Here is a 20,913-nt window from a genome sequence, read left to right on the forward strand (position 1 = left end):
GCATTCTTTGGGTATTTATATACAGTGTCTTATTGAATTTGGTATCTCCAAGAAACTAGTTCGATTAATTAAAATGTGTCTCAGTGAAACGTACAGCAGAGCCCGTATAGGTCAGTTTCTGTCAGATGCGTTTCCAATTCACTGTGGGCTAAAGCAAGGAGATGCACTATCACCTTTACTTTTTAACTTTGCTCTAGAGTATGCCATTAGGAAAGTCCAGGATAACAGAGAGGGTTTGGAATAGAACGGGTTACATCAGCTGCTTGTCTATGCGGATGACGTGAATATGTTGGGATAAAATCCACAAACGATTAGGGAAAACATGGGAATTTTGCTGGAAGCAAGTAAAGAAATAGGTTTGGAAGTAAATCCCGGAAAGACAAAGTATATGATTATGTCTCGTGACGAGAATATTGTACGAAATGGAAATATAAAAATTGGAAATTTATCTTTTGAAGAGGTCGAGAAGTTCAAATATCTAGGAGCAACAGTAACAAATATAAATGATACCCGGGAGGAAATTAAACACAGAATAAATATGGGAAATGCGTGTTATTCGGTTGAGAAACTTTTATCATCCAGTCTGCTGTTGAAAAATCTTAAAGTTAGAATTTATAAAACAGTTATATTACCGGTTGTTCTGTATGGTTGTGAAACTTGGACTCTCACTTTGAGAGAGGAACAGAGATTAAGGGTGTTTGAGAATAAGGTGCTTAGGAAAATATTTGGGGCTAAGAGGGATGAAGTTACAGGAGAATGGAGAAAGTTACACAACACAGAACTGCACCTGACATAATTAGGAACATTAAATCCAGACGTTGGAGATGGGCAGGGCATGTAGCACGTATGGGCGAACCCAGAAATGCATATAGAGTGTTAGTTGGGAGGCCGGAGGGAAAAAGACCTTTAGGGAGGCCGAGACGTAGATGGAAAGATAATATTAAAATGGATTTGAGGGAGGTGGGATATGATGATAGAGACTGGATTAATCTTGCTCAGGATAGGGACCAATGGCGGGCTTATGTGAGGGCGGCAATGAACGTCCGGGTTCCTTAAAAGCCAGTAAATAAATAAATACTGAAAAAGTCTGCAAAGAACTACTTATTTGAAATTATTGTATTGCTATATACTACTTTACAGTACATTCAACAACACTATTTTTACAAGGCCCATAAACATCACTGTTTAACACACACTGCTTATGTACACACATATCACTAATATCCACTTCTTTGCATGATTCTGGTTGCCATCTTGTCTTCTCAACCAACGTCTCTAGCGGATAATTGGAACCTACGCATCACGTAGTTCTAATGTTCATCACGTACGACGTCGGATGCTGGTCTTATTATTTGGTCCGTAAGACGTAATATGCTGCTTACCGCAGTTTCGTATCATATTATATTCATCCATGGCTATTGCGTGGAATTTTGAACCCTTAGATCATAAGTTCCTTATCTCAAAGTGTTTATCTGAGTCTTCCCCCACAATCTCTCTAATTTTTTTCGGTTGAATTATGGGACATTCTGTATATCAATCTCTAACCTAATATACCCTCCTGTAAAATAAGTTTGCATTGATATTGGATGATAAATTATATCAGATAGATTGAAGGGAAAGACGATATAGTCCTAAGTAGACACACGGTGTGAGTTATCGAAAAGTTCTCTCCTCTTCACCGTAAACGAAGTCAATGTTTTTATACGTGAAATGTATATTTTAACTTGACCAGTGAATACACGTCTATAAAGACAAATTCATTTGCACTTACACGCTCATTTTGTATTCCTGTCAGCTGAGTCCTGAGAAATGAGATGCACTCCTTGGCTTATTCACCACACAACTGTTTTATCTCTGCAATTTGTCAATCTCTGTCATGGAAGTATTTATCCTACAGATAAGATTTTGCTGTTGAAACAATCGTATCTATTAGCTCAACATTGTGTTAACCCAAGCTGGTACTGAATGACCAGCCAGATGTAACTTGTTCCTAGACAACTCGCGTCACTAGCGCGTTAATTTTTTTATGTACGCCTGCCCAATAATAGAAATACCGGATTTTTATGATATTAAAACTGAAGGCGATCAGGCCTTCTCGGCCACATCACCAGAATACAAATACGAGGATCATTTCAGAAGTCATGGCAACTTAATATATTAACCAATAAAGCTGCAGGAATAGAAATTCACTATATTTATTTATTTATTTGTTATTTTGCTAATAATCGTAACATAAAATATAATATATACAGAAAAACTTTAGTTCGCCCCTGAAAGAGAACTCGTGCTCAGGGGCGGATTACTGAATTGAAATTAATAATTATACAATACAATTTGTCTTATGTCTACTGTGCAATTATAGTATATAAATTTAAATTTACAATTTTTCAATTTTTATAAAATTCATACATAACTTTTTAAATTTAATACTGGAACTATTAGAATTGACAAGATTGGGATATTTAAATATAAATTTGTTATATATTCTTGGGCCTAAATTACTACTATGATTAAATACTGTAACAGTGTTGCATTTTGGTTCAAACAATCTTAAAGAATTAATACCTTTTGTTTCATAACTATGAGAATACAATTCAAAATTATTTCGATTTTTATGTATGAATTTTATTAATACAATATAATAAATTTGTCTTACGTTAAGTACATTAAAGTCTAGAAACAAATTTTGAGATGGAAAATCAATAGGTTTATGAAGACATATTTTAATTATTTTCTTCTGTAATAAATAAAGTGGATTAAAATTGGATTTAAATGAGCTACCCCATCCTATAACTCCATACATAATTACCGATTGAAATAAAGTTAAATATATTGTGCGTAATAAACTTATTGACAAGTAATATGCTGTTGAAGGTTACTGGAGTTAGCTTCGCAATACTAGTACCAAATTAGGTCCGGGTACAGGAGGCAATGAGTAAGAGAAATTGAAAGATGCACAAAAGGAAACAAAGTACATTACACCCTTCAAAGTAACCCCCCCCCCCCCAAGACTTCCACACATCTTTGTCAACTATGATGCAAGAGTTATATGCCATCGGTTGTGTACGATTCGTCTATGTCAGGCCTGCAGAACCCGTAAGTAAGGGATATATGACGTCAGCCTCACTCCATTTCTATTGAGATGATCGACTTCCGCGTAGAGTTGTTTACATTCTCTGCCCGTGCAAGGTCCATCAGTGGCGGCGCTGTAATTTTAAAAAGGGATTGTAATAAATTCATTGTATTTATAATGTGTTATCTCGTTTCAAGGTTTAAAATTATGCTGGATTTCCTGTCGGTAGTTTCTTTGAGATTTCTTTGAACCTAACCTACTTTAGATTTTCGAAAACGTTCCTCCTATCATCACCTACGGGAACATAAATTTATAGCATTTAAGTAATGAACCTTGAAAATCACTATTAATTTCAATTCAAAATGAACACAACGAGTGACGTTCTTAATTTAACGATATATAGGCTAAATAAATAATCAGTATACAGTTCGTAATAATGAAGTTACCCGAAAGTTTGTGGATTCCATAATTCTTAATATGGATTTTGTTGAAATGTGGTTTAATATTGAAATGACGAATAGAAATAAATATGATGGGACACAGTAAACAATCAATTCTTTTGTCTCCAACAACAAAATAATCATATTCCCATTTCCTTTGGAAGTAGTATTTTTTCACGGGTTTAGATTTTGCCATGTTCCAGTTCTCTTTAAACTGTAGTACGCGTATTGTGTATTTATTTATTTATGTATTTATTTATATTTATTTATTTATTTGACTGGAGTGCGTTACAATGTTGAATGACAGCATTGAAATCCGGTCATATAGCTATCACTCACTTACAAACGTACAATTTATTTGTCGTCCTATTGCTAGTAAAACCTGTTAAAACCAGTAATACAAGTTTTGTAAAAACAAGAATTAAAACTTTATTAATGAACGAAAAATCATAATAAATTCTTCAAATAAAGTAATTGATTTTTTGCCTGCATGCAACATTTCGGACTTCTTTCATTTTAGTAGAATACAGAGCACAGAAAGACAAGCCAGAAACTGTACTTAACATATTTTGCACAAAAAGTGGACTTACCGGCTTTGCCAATAATAGGACAATATATACATAGGCAGACCGTCTTACATAATATCCACACATACATTTTAAAATTTAGTTTACATGTCTTTTAACTTATTTATTTCCCTCATTCATTTTTCTCTTACTTTCTAAAGGTATGTTCCTAAGGATTCTATTATATGTTTATGTGTAATTCTTGATAGCGTATTGTATACTTGCTGCCGCGAGAATGAATGTTGATTTAGCCGAGCGTAACTAGAACGCTATGAATGCACTGGTAGAAAAGGTGGGTGGGGTAAGAAGGGATAGTAAGGCAGTCGCTCTGAGGAGCTACAGTTCTGCAGGTCTGGTCTATGTGTACCAGCTCTCGTCGAAGTGCTGTTAAGTTGTCTTCCGTGTTTGCAAACGGCTTCCCACGCAGCGGCTTATTCAATTGCGGAATGAGATCAAAGTCGCATCAGGGGAGTAGGGAGGATGTTCCAAGATCTCCCACCCACCCCGCTGCAAAAAGTTCCTGACATGAGCTGCAGTGTGGCCTGTTGCGTTATCACGGACGTGTCCTCCGAATTGTACGACGTCCACGTTTGAAGGCCTCCACTCAACGTGCAACAGTTCGATAAGGAAAGCGCTATCACTCACTGCGTCTCATAACTCAAAATGACACTGACGAGCATTTCTGCCACGAGTAACTGCAATTTTCACGCATGACAGCTGTTCATCTTTATTTGCATCCATCTTGGAGCACAGTCTCTAGCATACTAACTTTTGCGTCTGCTGTCAACTAGCCAACAATGCACACAGACGAAATTTTATGGTGACATCCCAGGTTTTCAAACGTAGGGTAGAGTAGCATAAATCAACCGCTTTCTAAGTGGCAGCACTGCTAATTTAAAACAAGTTACTGTAGTAGTGTAGCATCTAGTGGTATTGTTACAATCTACCATATGAACTACCACCATGTCACTTGATTTCTGCCACTTCTTTGTGCTAGCAACGTGGCGATAGAGTATTTAATATAATCGCTCCGGTGGATGTATATTTAGCTAACATTTTGTAACTAAATAACGGATTTGTAGGCAAAGGAATCCATAATCTTAAGATGTTATTGGTTAAAAGAAATATTAAAGAACAATTAACATAGTACGATTTTCGAACATGTGGTGATTATAGGCTAGAATGAAGGAAATAATAACTTATGACGTAGTTTCTTAATTCGCACCACTTTGTAGGTGCCTAATTCGCACCGGTGCGATATGAGCAACTGTAGCAATTCTAGCCGTACAAAAGAAGGCCAAAAAATTTTAACTGAACAAGGAATGCATCAGGTGGGTGCAATATCAAGTGGTGAAAAGGGCTTTAATACAAGAAGTGTGTGTTGTACAAGCGCACCAGATATTTTGTGCCACCTATGAAAATTTTTAAACGTCAAACAGTGAATCCTACATTATCAGCTGGTGTTCTTCCAGGATCGTTATTTGTTTGCTCTGATTCAGGTTACATCAACAGTGAACTATTTGTCGAATAGCTCAAACATTTTATTTGCCACTCAAACCTGCCATAGAAAAAAGTGCTGCTTCTGTATGTACACCTATATGAACCATTCAAAAAATTTAGAAGCTAGATTATCTCGGGAAAATGATGTACTCCTATTTCAGCTTCCTCGTCATAATACTCAGAGGCCCAGCCTTTTAGATGTTTCTATCTTCACACCATTTCAGACAGCTAAATCATGAAGCAGTTCTTAGGTGGCTTCGAGATAATCGTGGAGAAAAGGTGACGCAGTTTACAGTCTGAACTGCCTGGTGAAGCACATGGCAAATGTGTAACAATAAAAAACGCATTCAGGAAGTTTAAATGTTAGATAATTTATGCTCTATTTTTTCAATTTCATTTGAAGATGCGTTACTCTCTTTCATTCATTTCAGTAAACTTGTAATTTGCATTTATTACATTATTCATATTAAATACTGTTCGATATGTTCAATATTAAAGCTTTCCTTCATCCTGTTCCCTGCAGTTAAAGAGGTGCGATTTAAGAAACCGCAGGTGCTATTTAGGAAACTAGTTGCCTAAATGAACCACTGACAAGTGTTTCGAAAATGTCACTCTACTTCAAAAATATTAAATCAAATTCAAGGATTCTTTTTTACATGAAAGGTAAATGTTCTGGGAATGTATTCCTGTAAAGGAATGCAGAAAATAAAAACTGTATTGTTCAATAAAAATTATAAATGCTAAAGTGGTGCGATATACGCAACCTTACCCTATGTACTGAACTAACCACATTTTCAGTTCTTCGGAAGGTATAACATAGTTGCCATGACTTATGAAATGACCCTCGTACAAAAAATAAATGCAGAGAGAAGAAGTAAATAAGAAATAGAAATAAAATTACAAATGCAAATTTAAAAAATGCAAGAAGGTAGATAGGATCACAATGGACATAAAAAGTAGCACTGCAATACAGTGAGTGCCTAATATATTTGTGATTTAAGAAAATGAGTAAATATATAAATATAAGTAAGTGATTGTACAAATATCAAGATAAACATAACAGTAACAATTTCGAAACATTTTCAATAAGTTAGAATACTCAGTTTACTGTATTGCACTCTGCGGAGTAAGAAAATGCTCAATAAGTTTCTGTTTGAATGAATGAATGAATGAATGAATGAATGAATGAATGAATGAATGAATGAATGAATGAATGAATGAATGAATGAATGAATGAATGAATGAATGAATGAATGAATTTAGCCATTATGCCCCGTGAAGGGCAAAGGCCTCCTACAAAAAGGGTGGCTCGTTATTACTCGTTGGTGAGCCATTGGAGGAGAGATTTCACTTCGTCGGTCTGTATACCTTTAAAACTAATGTATACTATCTAGCATTAGTCGTCATTGTGACCTATTAGCACTATAAATTGTAACATTTTTAACTACTGGGTGTTCAGTTCAAAGAGTGTCATGAGTCGCTGTATGCCGTCATGTGGCTAGTTGATGAGCCTAGAGAATTCAATCTTCCTACACTTCCGCAGAGGTGTATTACTTATGTGCCAGAGAAGTTGCATAGCAAGTACGACGTTCATTCAGAAGAGTACTTACCGATACGTACGGTAACGCCTGTAGTGGCAGGAATGTGAACTGTTTGGAAATACGTACTGTCGGGATATGTGGAGAGGGTTAAGACGATTACTTACATATTTGTTGAAATTAACTTCGACGGTCAACATGCACACGGAGAATTTGATTTGTGTTGTGGAATATTTCCGTACGCAACCGATGATAACAAATACCCTGCGTACGACTTGGCCGCGCAAAACACAGTTCGAAAGAGGTTATGGTAGCACACAGACCGTACAGACCGCCATCTGTTGCTACGACGTTCAAGTTATACCGTACACGTTCTCAAGTTCAGATTGAACGCCTTGATTAATAGGCAACTTCTCTGACACAAAAGCTGAAACTCGCTTCAAATCGCTGACTCAACAACAGTGACGTCATGACACTTTGAAATGAACACCCAGTATTTCTAGTTCGTATTAGTCCTAGTTCTTTACACTGAGATCTGTCCCTTGCTTTTCTTGACCACTGTTTGCCCGTCGTCTTTACAAACATGTCCGCCCATCTGAGTCGTGGTCTTCCCTGGTTCCTTTTTCCGATGTATGGGTCCCACATGGTGGTCGCGTGCGTCCATCGAGAGTGCTCCATTCTCGTCACGTAGCTCCTCCCCCCCCCACTTCCACTTCGTCAACATGGCACGTTCTGCTGCATCGGATGTGTTGGCCAGTTTTTGTAGACTGTCGTTAGGGAGCTTGTCTTTTAGTACTGTTAAATTCCGACAGTCTCTGATGTCACTGGGCAGAGTACGCCACAAGCACGATAGCGAGATAGTGGATGATGATGATGATGATGATGATTATGATGATGATGGTGATGATTACGATGATGTCTTATGTGTTGGTATGGCTAGTATACGGGTAGTATACTCGTATATATGAAAGCTTTAAGAGAAAATGCAGTTGCTCAGAAACTGGTTAATGTCACTAGATTGTGTAATCTATATCTATACTAATAATAAATCTGTACCCGAAATTTTTCTGGTAATTTCCGATTTTCCAAAAATAATTGGTCCTAACATATATAATTAACCACCCTGAAACAGAAAATCGCTTTTTTGAAATTTTTGTTTGTATGTCTGTCTGGATGTTTGTTACCTTTTCACGCGATAATGGCTGAACCGATTTATATGAAAATTGGAATATAAATTAAGTTCTACTGTCCCATTTTAAATGTTGGTCAATAATATTACATAAATATTTAACTTGTGAGGATATACTCAAGGCGTGACATGAACAAGTAGGTTGGTTGCAATCATGTATTGTTACATTTCTATTAATTATTTTTAGTTGTTCAAGGCCATGTGAGGTTAATGAAAATGATATTAATTTTGTTTTAGAAACGTTCAAAGAAAGTAAGTAAGCATCCAGCCATTCTTTAATAACACCGTTCTGCATGGATTTTGTTGTTTTGAAATAAATTAGCGTTTCTGAATCACAATTTCACACTGATTGCAAAAATGAAATCCGTTTTCGCTTACCACGTCAGAATTTTTTACAATTCAAAATTTTATGTTTTCAATATTTTTCGTAATATAGTAATATTATAGTGTGCTTGTCGTTTGTTAAAAAGGCACGACAGCTTGTAATTTAAAATTTATTACTTAAAATGTGACATAATATATTTTATTATGTTTGTATTTGATATTTATTAAAATCTACTGACTATATCCGCCCTTGGGGGATGTACAAAATTGTATCCTCCCCCTAAAATGAACCGAGGTTAAGACATCCGTTGTTTATTCTTGGAGATGTTTATCTGTCTGCACCCAACGTTATCTATAGAAGTTGAAATGTTTAGTGTCTCAGATCATAAAATATTATGAAGGAAATATTTACTCTTAGAGATTGTTATTAAAACTAACAATGAATGAGAGAAATGACATAGGGTCCCTGTATGTAGCCTATATTTATTTATGGAAGTGCAATCGAGCTTATGAGGCTACAGATTTCCTTACTGAGATAATAAACCTATCCCCCTTTAAAAATTGTTTTAAAATTAGAGGTTCAGTTTTGTGTTGTTGGTTGTCGTGTAAAAGTGAAGTGTGTGAGTTCTCATTTTTCCCGAGAGTATAACATAATAGTGTTGTTTCATAGAAATGTCGAGACGTGGTTGTGTAAATGATTCAAATTTGTTTTGCTATATATGTGGATCATATACGTTAGTAAAACAGAGACAGAATATAACAGCTTCCGTAAAGAATACTTACTTTCAATATTTTGGCATTACGTTAGGAGACCAGGACAAATCCTAGTGCCCCCACAAAGTATGTCGTAGTTGTGTTGAAGAGTTGAGGAGTTGGAAAAATTGAAAAAGGAAGTCATTGCCCTTTGGTATCTCTATGATTTGGAGGGAATCTACAAATCATGGAGACGATTATTTTTGTACAGTTAAGGTAGCTGGATATACTGCTAAAAACAAGAAAGAGATTCTATATCCTAACATTCCCTCTGCCATTCGGGCCGTACCTCATGGTCCTGATATTCCCGTTCCGCTACCCCCTGAATCAGATACATTGCCATCTGCATCCAGTAGCACTGAAACTGAATCTCCAGTGGATCATACTTGTGAACCAGACAATACTGGTGATGATAGATGTTTTAATCAAAGTGAGCTTAATGATTTAGCGAGGGATTTAAATTTGCCTAAAGAATCAGCAGAACTATTAGGTTCTAGGTTAAGAGAAAAGAAAGTATTGACTCAAGGTACATATTTTTCATGGTACAGGCGTCGTAAGAAGGAACTTGTTCCTTTTTTTTTGCTGAAGAAGAAAATTTAGTGTATTACCGTCTTAAAATTTTATAACATAATTCCAAAGAGTTCTTCATAGATTCTTCTCAGAAACGTCTTAAAGGTATTTTGCTTCATAATGGAAACATTGCGGACTATTGCTGGATGTTAAAAAGGGACTGCTTTAAACAACACGCGAGGAGGTCAAAGAGGAGAAAATTTGAAGTACAATATTGAGGTAAGGTTATGAAAGTATTTATAATTATTAATTAATATTAATTAATGATTAATTAGTGGCAAATAGCAAGTTGTGGCCTAGTTTTTCTCACAAAATTCTTGTTGAAAATAATTTTTATGACGTTTCACAAAGCAATAATTTCATTTCTAATTATTCATGAATTGTCTGAAAACCTGACGTGATGGGAAAAAATGGAGATTATTTTCAAATTCAGCACAAAAAATCCGTTTAGAATCGCCGATCAGATTGAAAACAACAGAAAACAAGTTTTGAAATGCAGAACGGTGTAATCTTAACACCACTCAGTACCACTGAATCGAAATGTCAGTTGATAACATTGAGAGACTATCGTCTTTATCGTCTTATCCTAAATTATAAGCACAGTTGAAGTTGGACCCTGAAGATTAGAATAAAAAAATAAATAAAATATCGGATAGATACGCAAGAGTTACAAAACAAGAGAGGTCCCTCCAGCGAACTCAGTCCTGTTGAATTCTGTGTGGCTCAAAAGTCTGAGATGGAAGATACTCGCAGTCCAGCAAGCTGATAAAATTAGAGAACGTGATAAAGTTAAGCTTAGTTAAAGTACCGTTTGGAAACGGATCTTGGTTCCTCGGATCCCTTTCAAATCACTCGTGGGAGTACGGGGTCCGCGGACCGCTGACTTATTTGAATCTGGTGTTAATACCACACATTATTTAGGGGAGAGTCGGGTAGTATCGGACATCGGGTAATATCGGACAGTGTGTTTCTTTCATCTACCACACGATGATAGTACCTGATTCACACGGTTACGTTTCTGTGATGTCGCATAGAGAAACGTCACCATGTCATTCAGGTGCTACCATATGGTGGTAGATGAAAGAAACGCACTGTCCGATATTACCCGATGTCCGATACTACCCGACTCTCCCCTATGTCTTTACATACAGTACATAAGGCAATATTTGTATTCCTGGTGTTGTGGAAGAGAAGGCCTAATGGCCTTAACTACACCAGAATAAATAAGTAAATAAATAAATAAATAAATAATTAAATAAATAAATAAATAACTAAGTAAGTAAGTAAATAATTATGTAAGTAACTAAGTAAGTAAGTACGTACGTACGTAGGTAGGTAGGTGGGTAGGTAAATGGGTAGGTAGGTGAGTAATTAATTGAGTAAATAAGTGAGTAAATGAGTGAGTAAATAAGTAAGAAAATGAGTGAGTGAATAAGTGAGTGAATGAGTGAGTGAATGAGTGAGTGAATGAGTGAATAAATGAGTGAATGAATGAGTGAATGAATGAATAAACAAATAAATGAATGAATAAATAAATAATTAAATAAATAACTAAGTAACTAATTAAGTAAGTAACTAAGTAAGTACGTACGTACGTAGGTAGGTAGGTGGGTAGGTAAGTGGGTAGGTAGGTGAGTAATTAATTGAGTAAATAAGTGAGTAAATAAGTGAGTAAATGAGTGAGTAAATAAGTGAGTAAATGAGTGAGTGAATAAGTGAGTGAATGAGTGAGTGAATGAGTGAATAAATGAGTGAATGAATGAATAAATAAATAAATAAATAAATAAATACTAGACACAAGTAACTCTTCGGCCACACAAAGCAAACGCGTTTTACCCTAATCGTACGGGCTGGGGATGCGCAGGCGCTGTCTCTCCTTAATTTAAGGCAATGGATCTGTGAAATTTCTGACTTGTACATTTTTACACCAATTAATCTGAAACTGTTATCGCATATTTCTTACAATGTGGACATGCATTACACGAATTTTCACTTCGATATTCCAATTATTTTACTTATAATTAATTTTTGTTTTTTTCTTGTTTTTATCGGTTTTGCATATCTTGATATGAAACTTTTATAGTTCTGTGCTATGTCTGATATAAGTTTTGGAATATTGTTGTAACTATTGCGATATATGATATATTATGATGTGATACATTTCGTCACAGCACTTCTTTACATGTAATGGTGTACCTCACATTTCTATATCCGGTGCCACCATCAATATGTTACAGTAACACATTATTTGCAGTACACGTCTACACAAATACTCCCAATTACACAATGTACCTTTTTCATTATTTCTTCAATCTCCCCTTCAGTATTTCTCCTACATTTCATTTGCTAATTCTCCATTTGTTCATTAATCCTAATATATCCAATATTATATACGTATTTCAAACCCCCTTTTTCTCTAACTACTATTTACTAAAATCTCAATTTCACTTTTTCTCTATAAATTATCATATTGAATTATTTGTCCTATTTGTTCTTTGACATTTTCTCCTATCTTTGTCTTATATCATTTACTGTTCCAACGTTCAAATGTTAGTACTAATTTTATGCTGTCACTTGTTCACTTCTCTTAACCCTTTTTCACTATTTTCACTCATTCCTATTTGCGCTCACTTTCACTTTCTCACTGTTCCACTTACTTCTAATCCTTTCTCACTATTCTCACTTCCAATAAATACTTATATTTATCTCTACACATCAGCTTATACACTTTCTCTCTCCCCTATACTTCTCGATCATTTACAATTTCACTTTACTTTCACTTTTTGATCACATCCCCACATTTTTTAAAAACCTATCAAATATCTCTGCTATATCTTCAGCTGTCGCAGGTTCTGACCTTTCTTTACTGTTCGTCTCTGCCTTAGTTCTGTCTTTGTCTTTCTTTCTATTTATTTCTTCTTCTATTCCTTTTTTATTCCCCCCCACGCTTTCACTTTCACATCCTAGGTATCCACTTACACTCGCACCCTTATTCTTTTCACTACTTTCTTCCCTATCACTTCCTGACTCTTGGTTTCTCTTTTTATCCCCACTCGCCTTTTTTCTAGCGCCCGTGTTTTATTGCGATATATGAAACTTTAAATACAGACGTGGACAAATTACACTGTTCTACAAGGGTCATTTTTCTTATATGAAAATATGTGATTCCAAAGGATTTTGATATGGCAAATTCAAATCTGAAAACAGAAATTCGCTATCAGGCACAGATTTTTAGTTATACGACAATATACGTCTCATTTAACTTACATTTTAAGTTTGTGATAAAGATGGTGAACTTTGCTTAACAGCAGTTGCCTACAGTTAATTTTGTTCTTCATTGGTTTTCCTTTTCAAATTGTGGCATTCCTGTTGCTAGTAAAATGTTATGTTAATAAGCAAGTCGTTGTCACAGGATTTAAAATTGAGTTAAACTGGCATTATTTGGATGATGGAGACATTCCTTACCATGTGAGTAAATATTCATTTTTAACCATAATATTCCGACATCTGTGGTATATAAAATGTGTAAAACTTTACATATTTCTCTTTCACAGAAACCTCCTAAATCATAGAAGTAAAATAGACAGATTCTAACACAGAGAGAGAGAGAGAGAGAGAGAGAGAGAAATCTTGAGTTTAACCTGAAATTCTTGTTAGAGGAAGTGAGTATTGTTTGTTTACATGAAATATTGTTTCTGCATATGCACAATTCAACTCATAATGACATTCTGCAATGATGTTTGTGACCTAATGAATACTTTGAACTTCAAATACGAGCCATAGGAGTGGAGACTTTTATAGATGCCTCAAAATACAGTATAATCATGCTAGGCCTTATTAAACAATTTGTTAAGGCCATAAACACATCTGGAAGAGGATTTATGTACCTTTCAAAAACGTTTCTTCGTTTTTCTGCAGCAAAAATAAAAGAGGGCGTGTTTGTGAGTCCCGAAATTAGATACTTCAGAAGGATTCAGATTTTGAACAATGCCTTGCACCAAAAGAAAGAAGAGCGTGGTCTTGTTTCAAGAATGTAACGCAAAATTTTCTGGGAAGAAAAAGAGTTAACGACTTCGAACAATTGGTTCAACAAATGATAAATGCATATAGAGATCTAGGATGTCACATGTCTTTAAAAGTGTATTTCCAAGATTCTCATCTATATAATTTTCCTGAGAGCTGCAGTGATGTCTCCTACGAACATGGTGAAATGTTCCATAAAGATATAATATCCATGAGAAAGCGGTATGAAGGGAAATGGATGCCTGCGATGCTTGCTGACTACTGCTGGAACATTATTAGAGACTGCAAAATTGAACACAGGAGAAAAAGATAAGATATTTAAATTCTTAGGAAAAAGTGTATTTTGTTCATATTTTCTAACCTTAAATACGTTTTTCCATATAATATAATTATTATATTGAGGCTTGTATTTATTTTTTGTTTTATAGTGCATAAAATGTTTGTAAATAATTTTGTAAGTGACTAAAATATTAATAGTTACATATTTTGCCTACATAAATACATAGCGTGGAAACGAAAATTATTTAAAAAATGAAATTGCATATAACTTGAAAACTATGCGTGACACAGAGAAACTAATTACAGATTTGAATTCAGGAGGTAAATTTCCATATTAATCAAGAATGTTATACTCAGAAAAATGAATTTCATTTTTTTTGTAGAACAGTGTTATTAGACTAAAATGATTATATGTGCAACAAACTGTATTTATCGGCAGAAATAATGAACAAAAATATTTTTTGCACAGAAATAATGAACAGAAAATTGAGTCTGGAGGTTACTAATATTTTGTGAACATTCCCTTATTCTTTATTAACACGTTGATTTTGTCAGGGATGCTGGAAACCAAAATTTGACACTTTCTTTGAATATCGGCATCATTTAGCCAGATATCAGACAGTGCTTGAATGATTCCACGTTTTGTTGTAAGCCTCTTTTTGTTCACTTTCTTCTGCAGTATAGACCACAGATTTTCAATTTCGTTCATGTCCGGTCTTCTTGCAGGCCATGGGAGAACAGATAGAGAGTCTGTGAATTATACTGATAGTTGATATGACGAATTATATTACGTTTCCAAGAAAAACGTTTTAGTCTAATAATAATTTGTCCACGTCTGTATAGCATATATTATTATACAGTAGAACTTGGTTATAATGACATCCAAGGGACCTTGAAAATTATGTTGTTATAAACGAGTGTCGTAGTAACCAAGATTCACATTATCAGTCTAGTGAGGTGGAAAATAGAAAATAATAAACATAATTAGGCTTATTTTAGATTTAGGCTTATTTTAGATTTATGTATTCACTTTTAAGCATACCATGAACACAATAAAATACACGTACAATTATAAATACAGTATTCTGTATTAAAACAGTTTGTTCATTACTCACCAAACTTATTTACTGAGGAGTGAAGTAATCAGTCATTTTACTCTGTTGTCTCCTACTTGCCCAATATACACTTTCTAAATTACATTCTATGTTCATTATTTCAGTTGCAATTTCACTGCTCCTTCTCCTAGCTTCATACTCCCTCCTCTAGCTTCATAGAAATGTTCACAATTCTAATGGCTTCTAAAGTGTCACTCACTTCATTTAGTGGCCATACTGCGTTAAAATGCGTGCACTCAGTGAAAACTTGCTGTCGAAACTGACCGCATGTAGGTACCATTAATACCGCATGAATTCGGGCAGGTTACAATGGGATGGGGAATCTGCCTGCATTCCAGAGGTCTATGATAGAAGGAAAAGTAAAGAATTTTTCAGATTTTAGCAAAATATTTCTTAAAATACTTTGGTTCTTAGAAAATTGTATTCCAAATTCAGGTTGAAAATGACGTTATATGCGAGGTAGACGCATATACGTTTGTCGTAATAAGCAAGGTCGAAAAGCATATGTCTTACGGGGAATTAGTTGGGACCACAGAATATTTGACGTTATAGGCGAGGTGTCGCACAAAACGAGGTCGCTGGAGGCTGTAACAGGAAAAGAGTCAACCGACATAAATAATATTTCTTTAGATACTTGTAACACAACGCAGAATCCTAATCAAATTCGTTGTGATTATTCGGGAAAATTTTTCTTAAATTCAATAGGAATAGCCATACATATTAGTAAATCTCATCCAGATATTCATCGAGAACGTTTCATTCGTAAAAAAACTCAATGTTCAACCACTGTGTGGAAGAACGATTCCAATAATTCAACTAATAACTGTGAAAACCACTGTACTGCTACTATAAGTCCTTTATCCTTTTACAAACAAAATCTTTCTACTTGGAAAGATAAATTTAGCGCTGAGTTATCTCACAATCTGTTTGGTGATGTGACACAGTAATCCCTGATTGTCTTATCCCAGGCCTGCCTGTCTTATCCGAAGCAATTGATTATCTGTCCGGACCCAAACATCCAACCAGGAAATATTACGAAGGAAGAAAACTAAAGAAGAATTTAAATAACCAAAGAACATACAGCAGATCCACTAAGTATTGTTAGTTAGATTTTTAGGTGGTTGATTTGGGTATGAAATTTCTAGGGTTAATATTGGTAATAAATTAATGTCTATTAAATTTTATATATGTTCAAGATTTATAGGTTCTATATGATTTATACCTTATATTTCTACTTATGAGATATCTAATGTTCCTCTATTTTTAGGTTCCATTAAGAGTCACAAAACGAGACCGACAGAAAAGAAAAAACAGATTTCTCTATGAGAAAATACAATTCGACTGTTGCTCCCAGGTATTTGAATTTTTCCACCTCTTCAAAGGATAAATTTCCAATTTTTGTATTTCCATTTCGTACAATATTCTCGTCACGAGACATAATCATTTACTTTGTCTTTTCGGGATTTACTTCCAAACCTATTTCTTTACCTGCTTCAAGTAAAATTTCCGTGTTTTCCCTAATCGTTTGTGGATTTTCTCCTAACATATTCACGTCATCCACATAGACACACAGCTGATATAACCCGTTCAATTTCAAACCCTCTCTGTTATCCTGGACTTTCCTAATGGCATATTCTAGAGTAAAGTTAAAAAGTAAACATGATAGTGTATCTCCTTGCTTTAGCCCACAGTGAATTGAAAAAGCATCGGATAGAAACTGGTCTATACGGACTCTGCTGTAAGTTTCACTGAGACACATTTTATTAATCGAAGTAGTTTCTTGGTAATACCAAATTCAATAAGAATCTATAATAATAATAAATCTGTAGCCGAAATTTTTCTGTTTTTTTTTTTTTTTCGATTTTCCAAAAATAATTGTTCCTAACATATATAATTAACCACCCTGAAACCGAAAATAGCTTTTTTGAAATTTTTGTTTGTATGTTTGTCTGTCTGTCTGTCTGTATGTTTGTTACCTTTTCACGTGATAATGGCTGAACGGATTTCGATGAAAATTGGAACATAAATTAAGTTCGTTGTAACTTAGATTTTAGGCTATATGGAATTCAAAATACTTTATTTAAAAGGGGGGTTATAAGGGGGCCTGGATTAAATAAACCGAAATATCTCGCTTATTATTGATTTTTGTGAAAAATGTTACATAACAAAAGTTTCTTTGAAAATGATTTCCGATAAGTTTTATTCCCGGAAAAATTTTGATAGAACTGATATTTAAGTCTGTCTGTCTGTCTGGATGTTTGTTACCTTTTCACGCGATAATGGCTGAACGGATTTCGATGAAAATTAGAATATAAATTAAGTTCGTTGTAACTTAGATTTTAGACTATATAGAATTCAAAATACTTTATTTAAAAGGGGGGTTATAAGGGGGCCTGGATTAAATAAACCGAAATATCTCGCTTATTATTGATTTTTGTGAAAAATGTTACATAACAAAAGTTTCTATAAACATGATTTCCGATAATTTTTATTCCGGACAAAAGTTTGATAGGACTGATATTTAAGGTTATATAAGAGTTTTAAAATAACAATACATTTCCACCACCGCCTCAGATTATAGTGTCGTTGTTCCGTAACTCTATGTGCAAAATATTAAATTTTTAGTAGAAAGAAAAACAAATTTATTCATTCTATGGCAGTAGTGCATAGGAGATCGTGAATTCTTACATTTTCGAAAGAAAGAAATATAATTAAGTTATATATAGCAGATTGTATTATTTGCTACATCACTATTTAAGTTATTTAATAGAGCAAAAATCTGAAAATCGATATATGACATAGGAGTTATTATTTATTCTTCTATCAAACACGAATGTTCCCTGGACCCAATGTTCTATTTTAGTTATGTAATTACTTTATATTTATTTCTAATAAGTGCAGCGGAGCGCACGGGTACAGCTAGTATTATATAAAACTTCTCTCTTAACCGAGTCATATGCCTTTTTGAAATCTATGAATAACTGATGTACTGTATCCTTATATTCCCATTTTTTCTCCAATTATCTGTCGAATACAAAAAATCTGATCAGTAGTCGATCTATTACGCCTAAAATCGCACTGACGATCCCCAATAAATTCATCTACGTATGGAGTTAATCTTCTCAAAAGAATATTGGACAAAATTTTGTACGACGTCAACAAAAGTGATATTTCTCGAATCTCAGTCTTGTCCCCCTTCTTAAAAATAGGTACAATTATGGATTCCTTCCATTGTTCTGGTACAATTTCCCTTTCCCAAATGGCAAATACAAGTTTATAAATTTTGCTAGATAATGCGTTTCCACCCTCTTGTATTAATTCTGCTGGAATTTGATCTATACCTGGAAACTTGTACTTTTTCAGATTTTCTATCGTAATTTCGAATTCAGAAAGTGTGGGTTCAGGTATAAATGGCTCAGCAGTTGTATTTCAATTTCGTTCCGATCATTTATATCTGGCCTATGTACATTTAGTAGTTGCCCAAAATATTTTTTCGCAGGCCACTGGTCTCAAATTTAAAAGCATTGCAATGAAGAACTAAGACAAACGTCAAAATACAGAAGGTGAAGATACACGAAATTGTATTACCAGCGATGTCTTAGCAGTTCAGTTATTTCTCAGAAGAGGTCGCAACAAATTACTAATGAAACGAAGCTACTTATTTAGATTTCACGCCAACAGATGGCGTCGGAATATACACTCAAACTTAAAGCTGTGCTTATGCGTTTGTGTTGTGTGCAATTGTGCGAGTGTACCCGTTAATTAAACCTGACGTGTGTATATGATTCGTCATGAAATCATATTAAGAGGTTTCCAATGCATATGCATCTTCCCTTATCCAAAGTTTATGGCACTTCATTCTTTTCCATTCAATCCTGCCTACCTCATCCCTTATTCTAATCCAATGTAACCCAAAACGCAAATCTTGCTGGACAAAATTAGTAACTTCTCAGCTGTATAACATATTTTTATTAAACTTTGTGCAGGAATTGAAGGAAACATATATGTTTTGTGTAGAAATTTTAATTTCGTTTATATAAGGAGAACAACGCCTTTATATGAGATATACAAAAACAAATTTTTATAAAACTTTGTACTGAAGTTACAGGTAGCATATATTATTCCTGTACGAATTATCGATTACGTTTGCATAAGACGAACTGCCCTTTATTGGGAGGGAGGATGCATTTAAACAAAATTAATTAATTCTCTTCTATTTAACAATTTTTGTTATTAAACTTTGCACAGGAGGCGCAGCTAGCATATATTTTTTTCACGAAGCCAGATACACTATGTGAAGAGCTGCAGTTTTTATTATATACTTCAATGTTTCTTGGATTCAGACCTTTAACATCAGGCTACTACAATTATTTTAAATTCTGATATAAATTGTCTAATATTTATATTTTTAACTTTAGGCTACTAAGTTATAATTATTTTAAATTCTTTTGGACTGTAAAACAGTAGTTAATTAATTAATTTTTATAATATTTCTCAAATTTTCTTATAATCATACCTTTATCTTCAGGCTGCTAATTTTTTTTTTAAATCTGACACATTGTATAAAGAGATAAAAATTAACCAACTTTTGTAACTTTTTAATTCTGATACACTGTACAAACAGTTGCAAATTAACAAACTTTTACAGTATACCACAAATTTTCTTTCATAGATACTTTTAATATCAGGCAATAGACTGTGCAATTTTATGCCAACATTTTCATAGCGATTTTGAGTTTTATAAAATTTTACATATAGGATATCTATACCATTACTGTATCTGGTGTTTGGAAGTGAACATTAATACATGTATTGAAAATATCTATATTATCTGTAATGAACAATATAGCGGTGAATGTGAGAACAGAAACGAATAAAAATTCTGCACTCTTTAAAGTCTGTACTGTATGATATCCCGACTGACGCGCCCATAATTTCTCATTGCAATCAGAAGTGAAAAGAAGTACACGGACATGCTTCTTATTTGCGGGGAAGTTTGAAGAAATGATATGGTTGCTCGCCAGTTGTACGGAGAGGGGTATCCTAGTCGACGTATTCCATGCATTTGAAGATCACTGGATTGGTAGAAGGGGGCCTTCCTATGGCCACCCCGTTCACCTGACCTTAGTTTTCTAGACTTATTTCTATTGCGATACGTGAAGAGCCTCATGTAAGAAACCCCTTTGGTGTCCGAGGAGGATCTGATCGCCAAGATTCACGCAATCGATTAAGGTTCATAGAGTTTTTACAACGATCCAACAAAACATACTACGCCGTAGTTAACTTTTAAAGAGGCTGGTGTCCGTCACTTTGAAACAGTTCATGTAGAAAATGCAATACATAAATGTAAAATCACATGTGAAAACTGTAAGATAAATTAAGGTCTAATATCAGAAAAATTATAACAAATCCAAACCCAAATTACGATAAACTAAATAAAATATGAAAACAGTCATGTGACAAGCAAACGTCTTCCACGTGTTCCCTGCACGATGCGTGGCCTATCTATTAGAACGCTCTTTCGCGTGTTATAGTGGCGAAAG

General features: G+C 34.4%; 1 protein-coding gene across 1 annotated transcript in view; it reads right to left on the reverse strand.

The window, feature by feature from the left end:
- The window catches only part of LOC138699594 (uncharacterized), a 48,737-nt gene extending 46,882 nt beyond the window's left edge, over positions 1 to 1,855 (reverse strand). Inside the window, exon 1 of the mRNA XM_069825603.1 lies at positions 1,772 to 1,855. Coding sequence (XP_069681704.1) covers positions 1,772 to 1,779 — 8 coding nt within the window. The 5' untranslated portion in view covers positions 1,780 to 1,855. The remainder of the gene's footprint in view (positions 1 to 1,771) is intronic.
- Positions 1,856 to 20,913: the final 19,058 nt, after the last annotated feature.

This window comes from Periplaneta americana, chromosome 5 (assembly GCF_040183065.1).
Source record: "Periplaneta americana isolate PAMFEO1 chromosome 5, P.americana_PAMFEO1_priV1, whole genome shotgun sequence".
In the NCBI taxonomy this organism is placed as follows: domain Eukaryota; kingdom Metazoa; phylum Arthropoda; class Insecta; order Blattodea; family Blattidae; genus Periplaneta; species Periplaneta americana.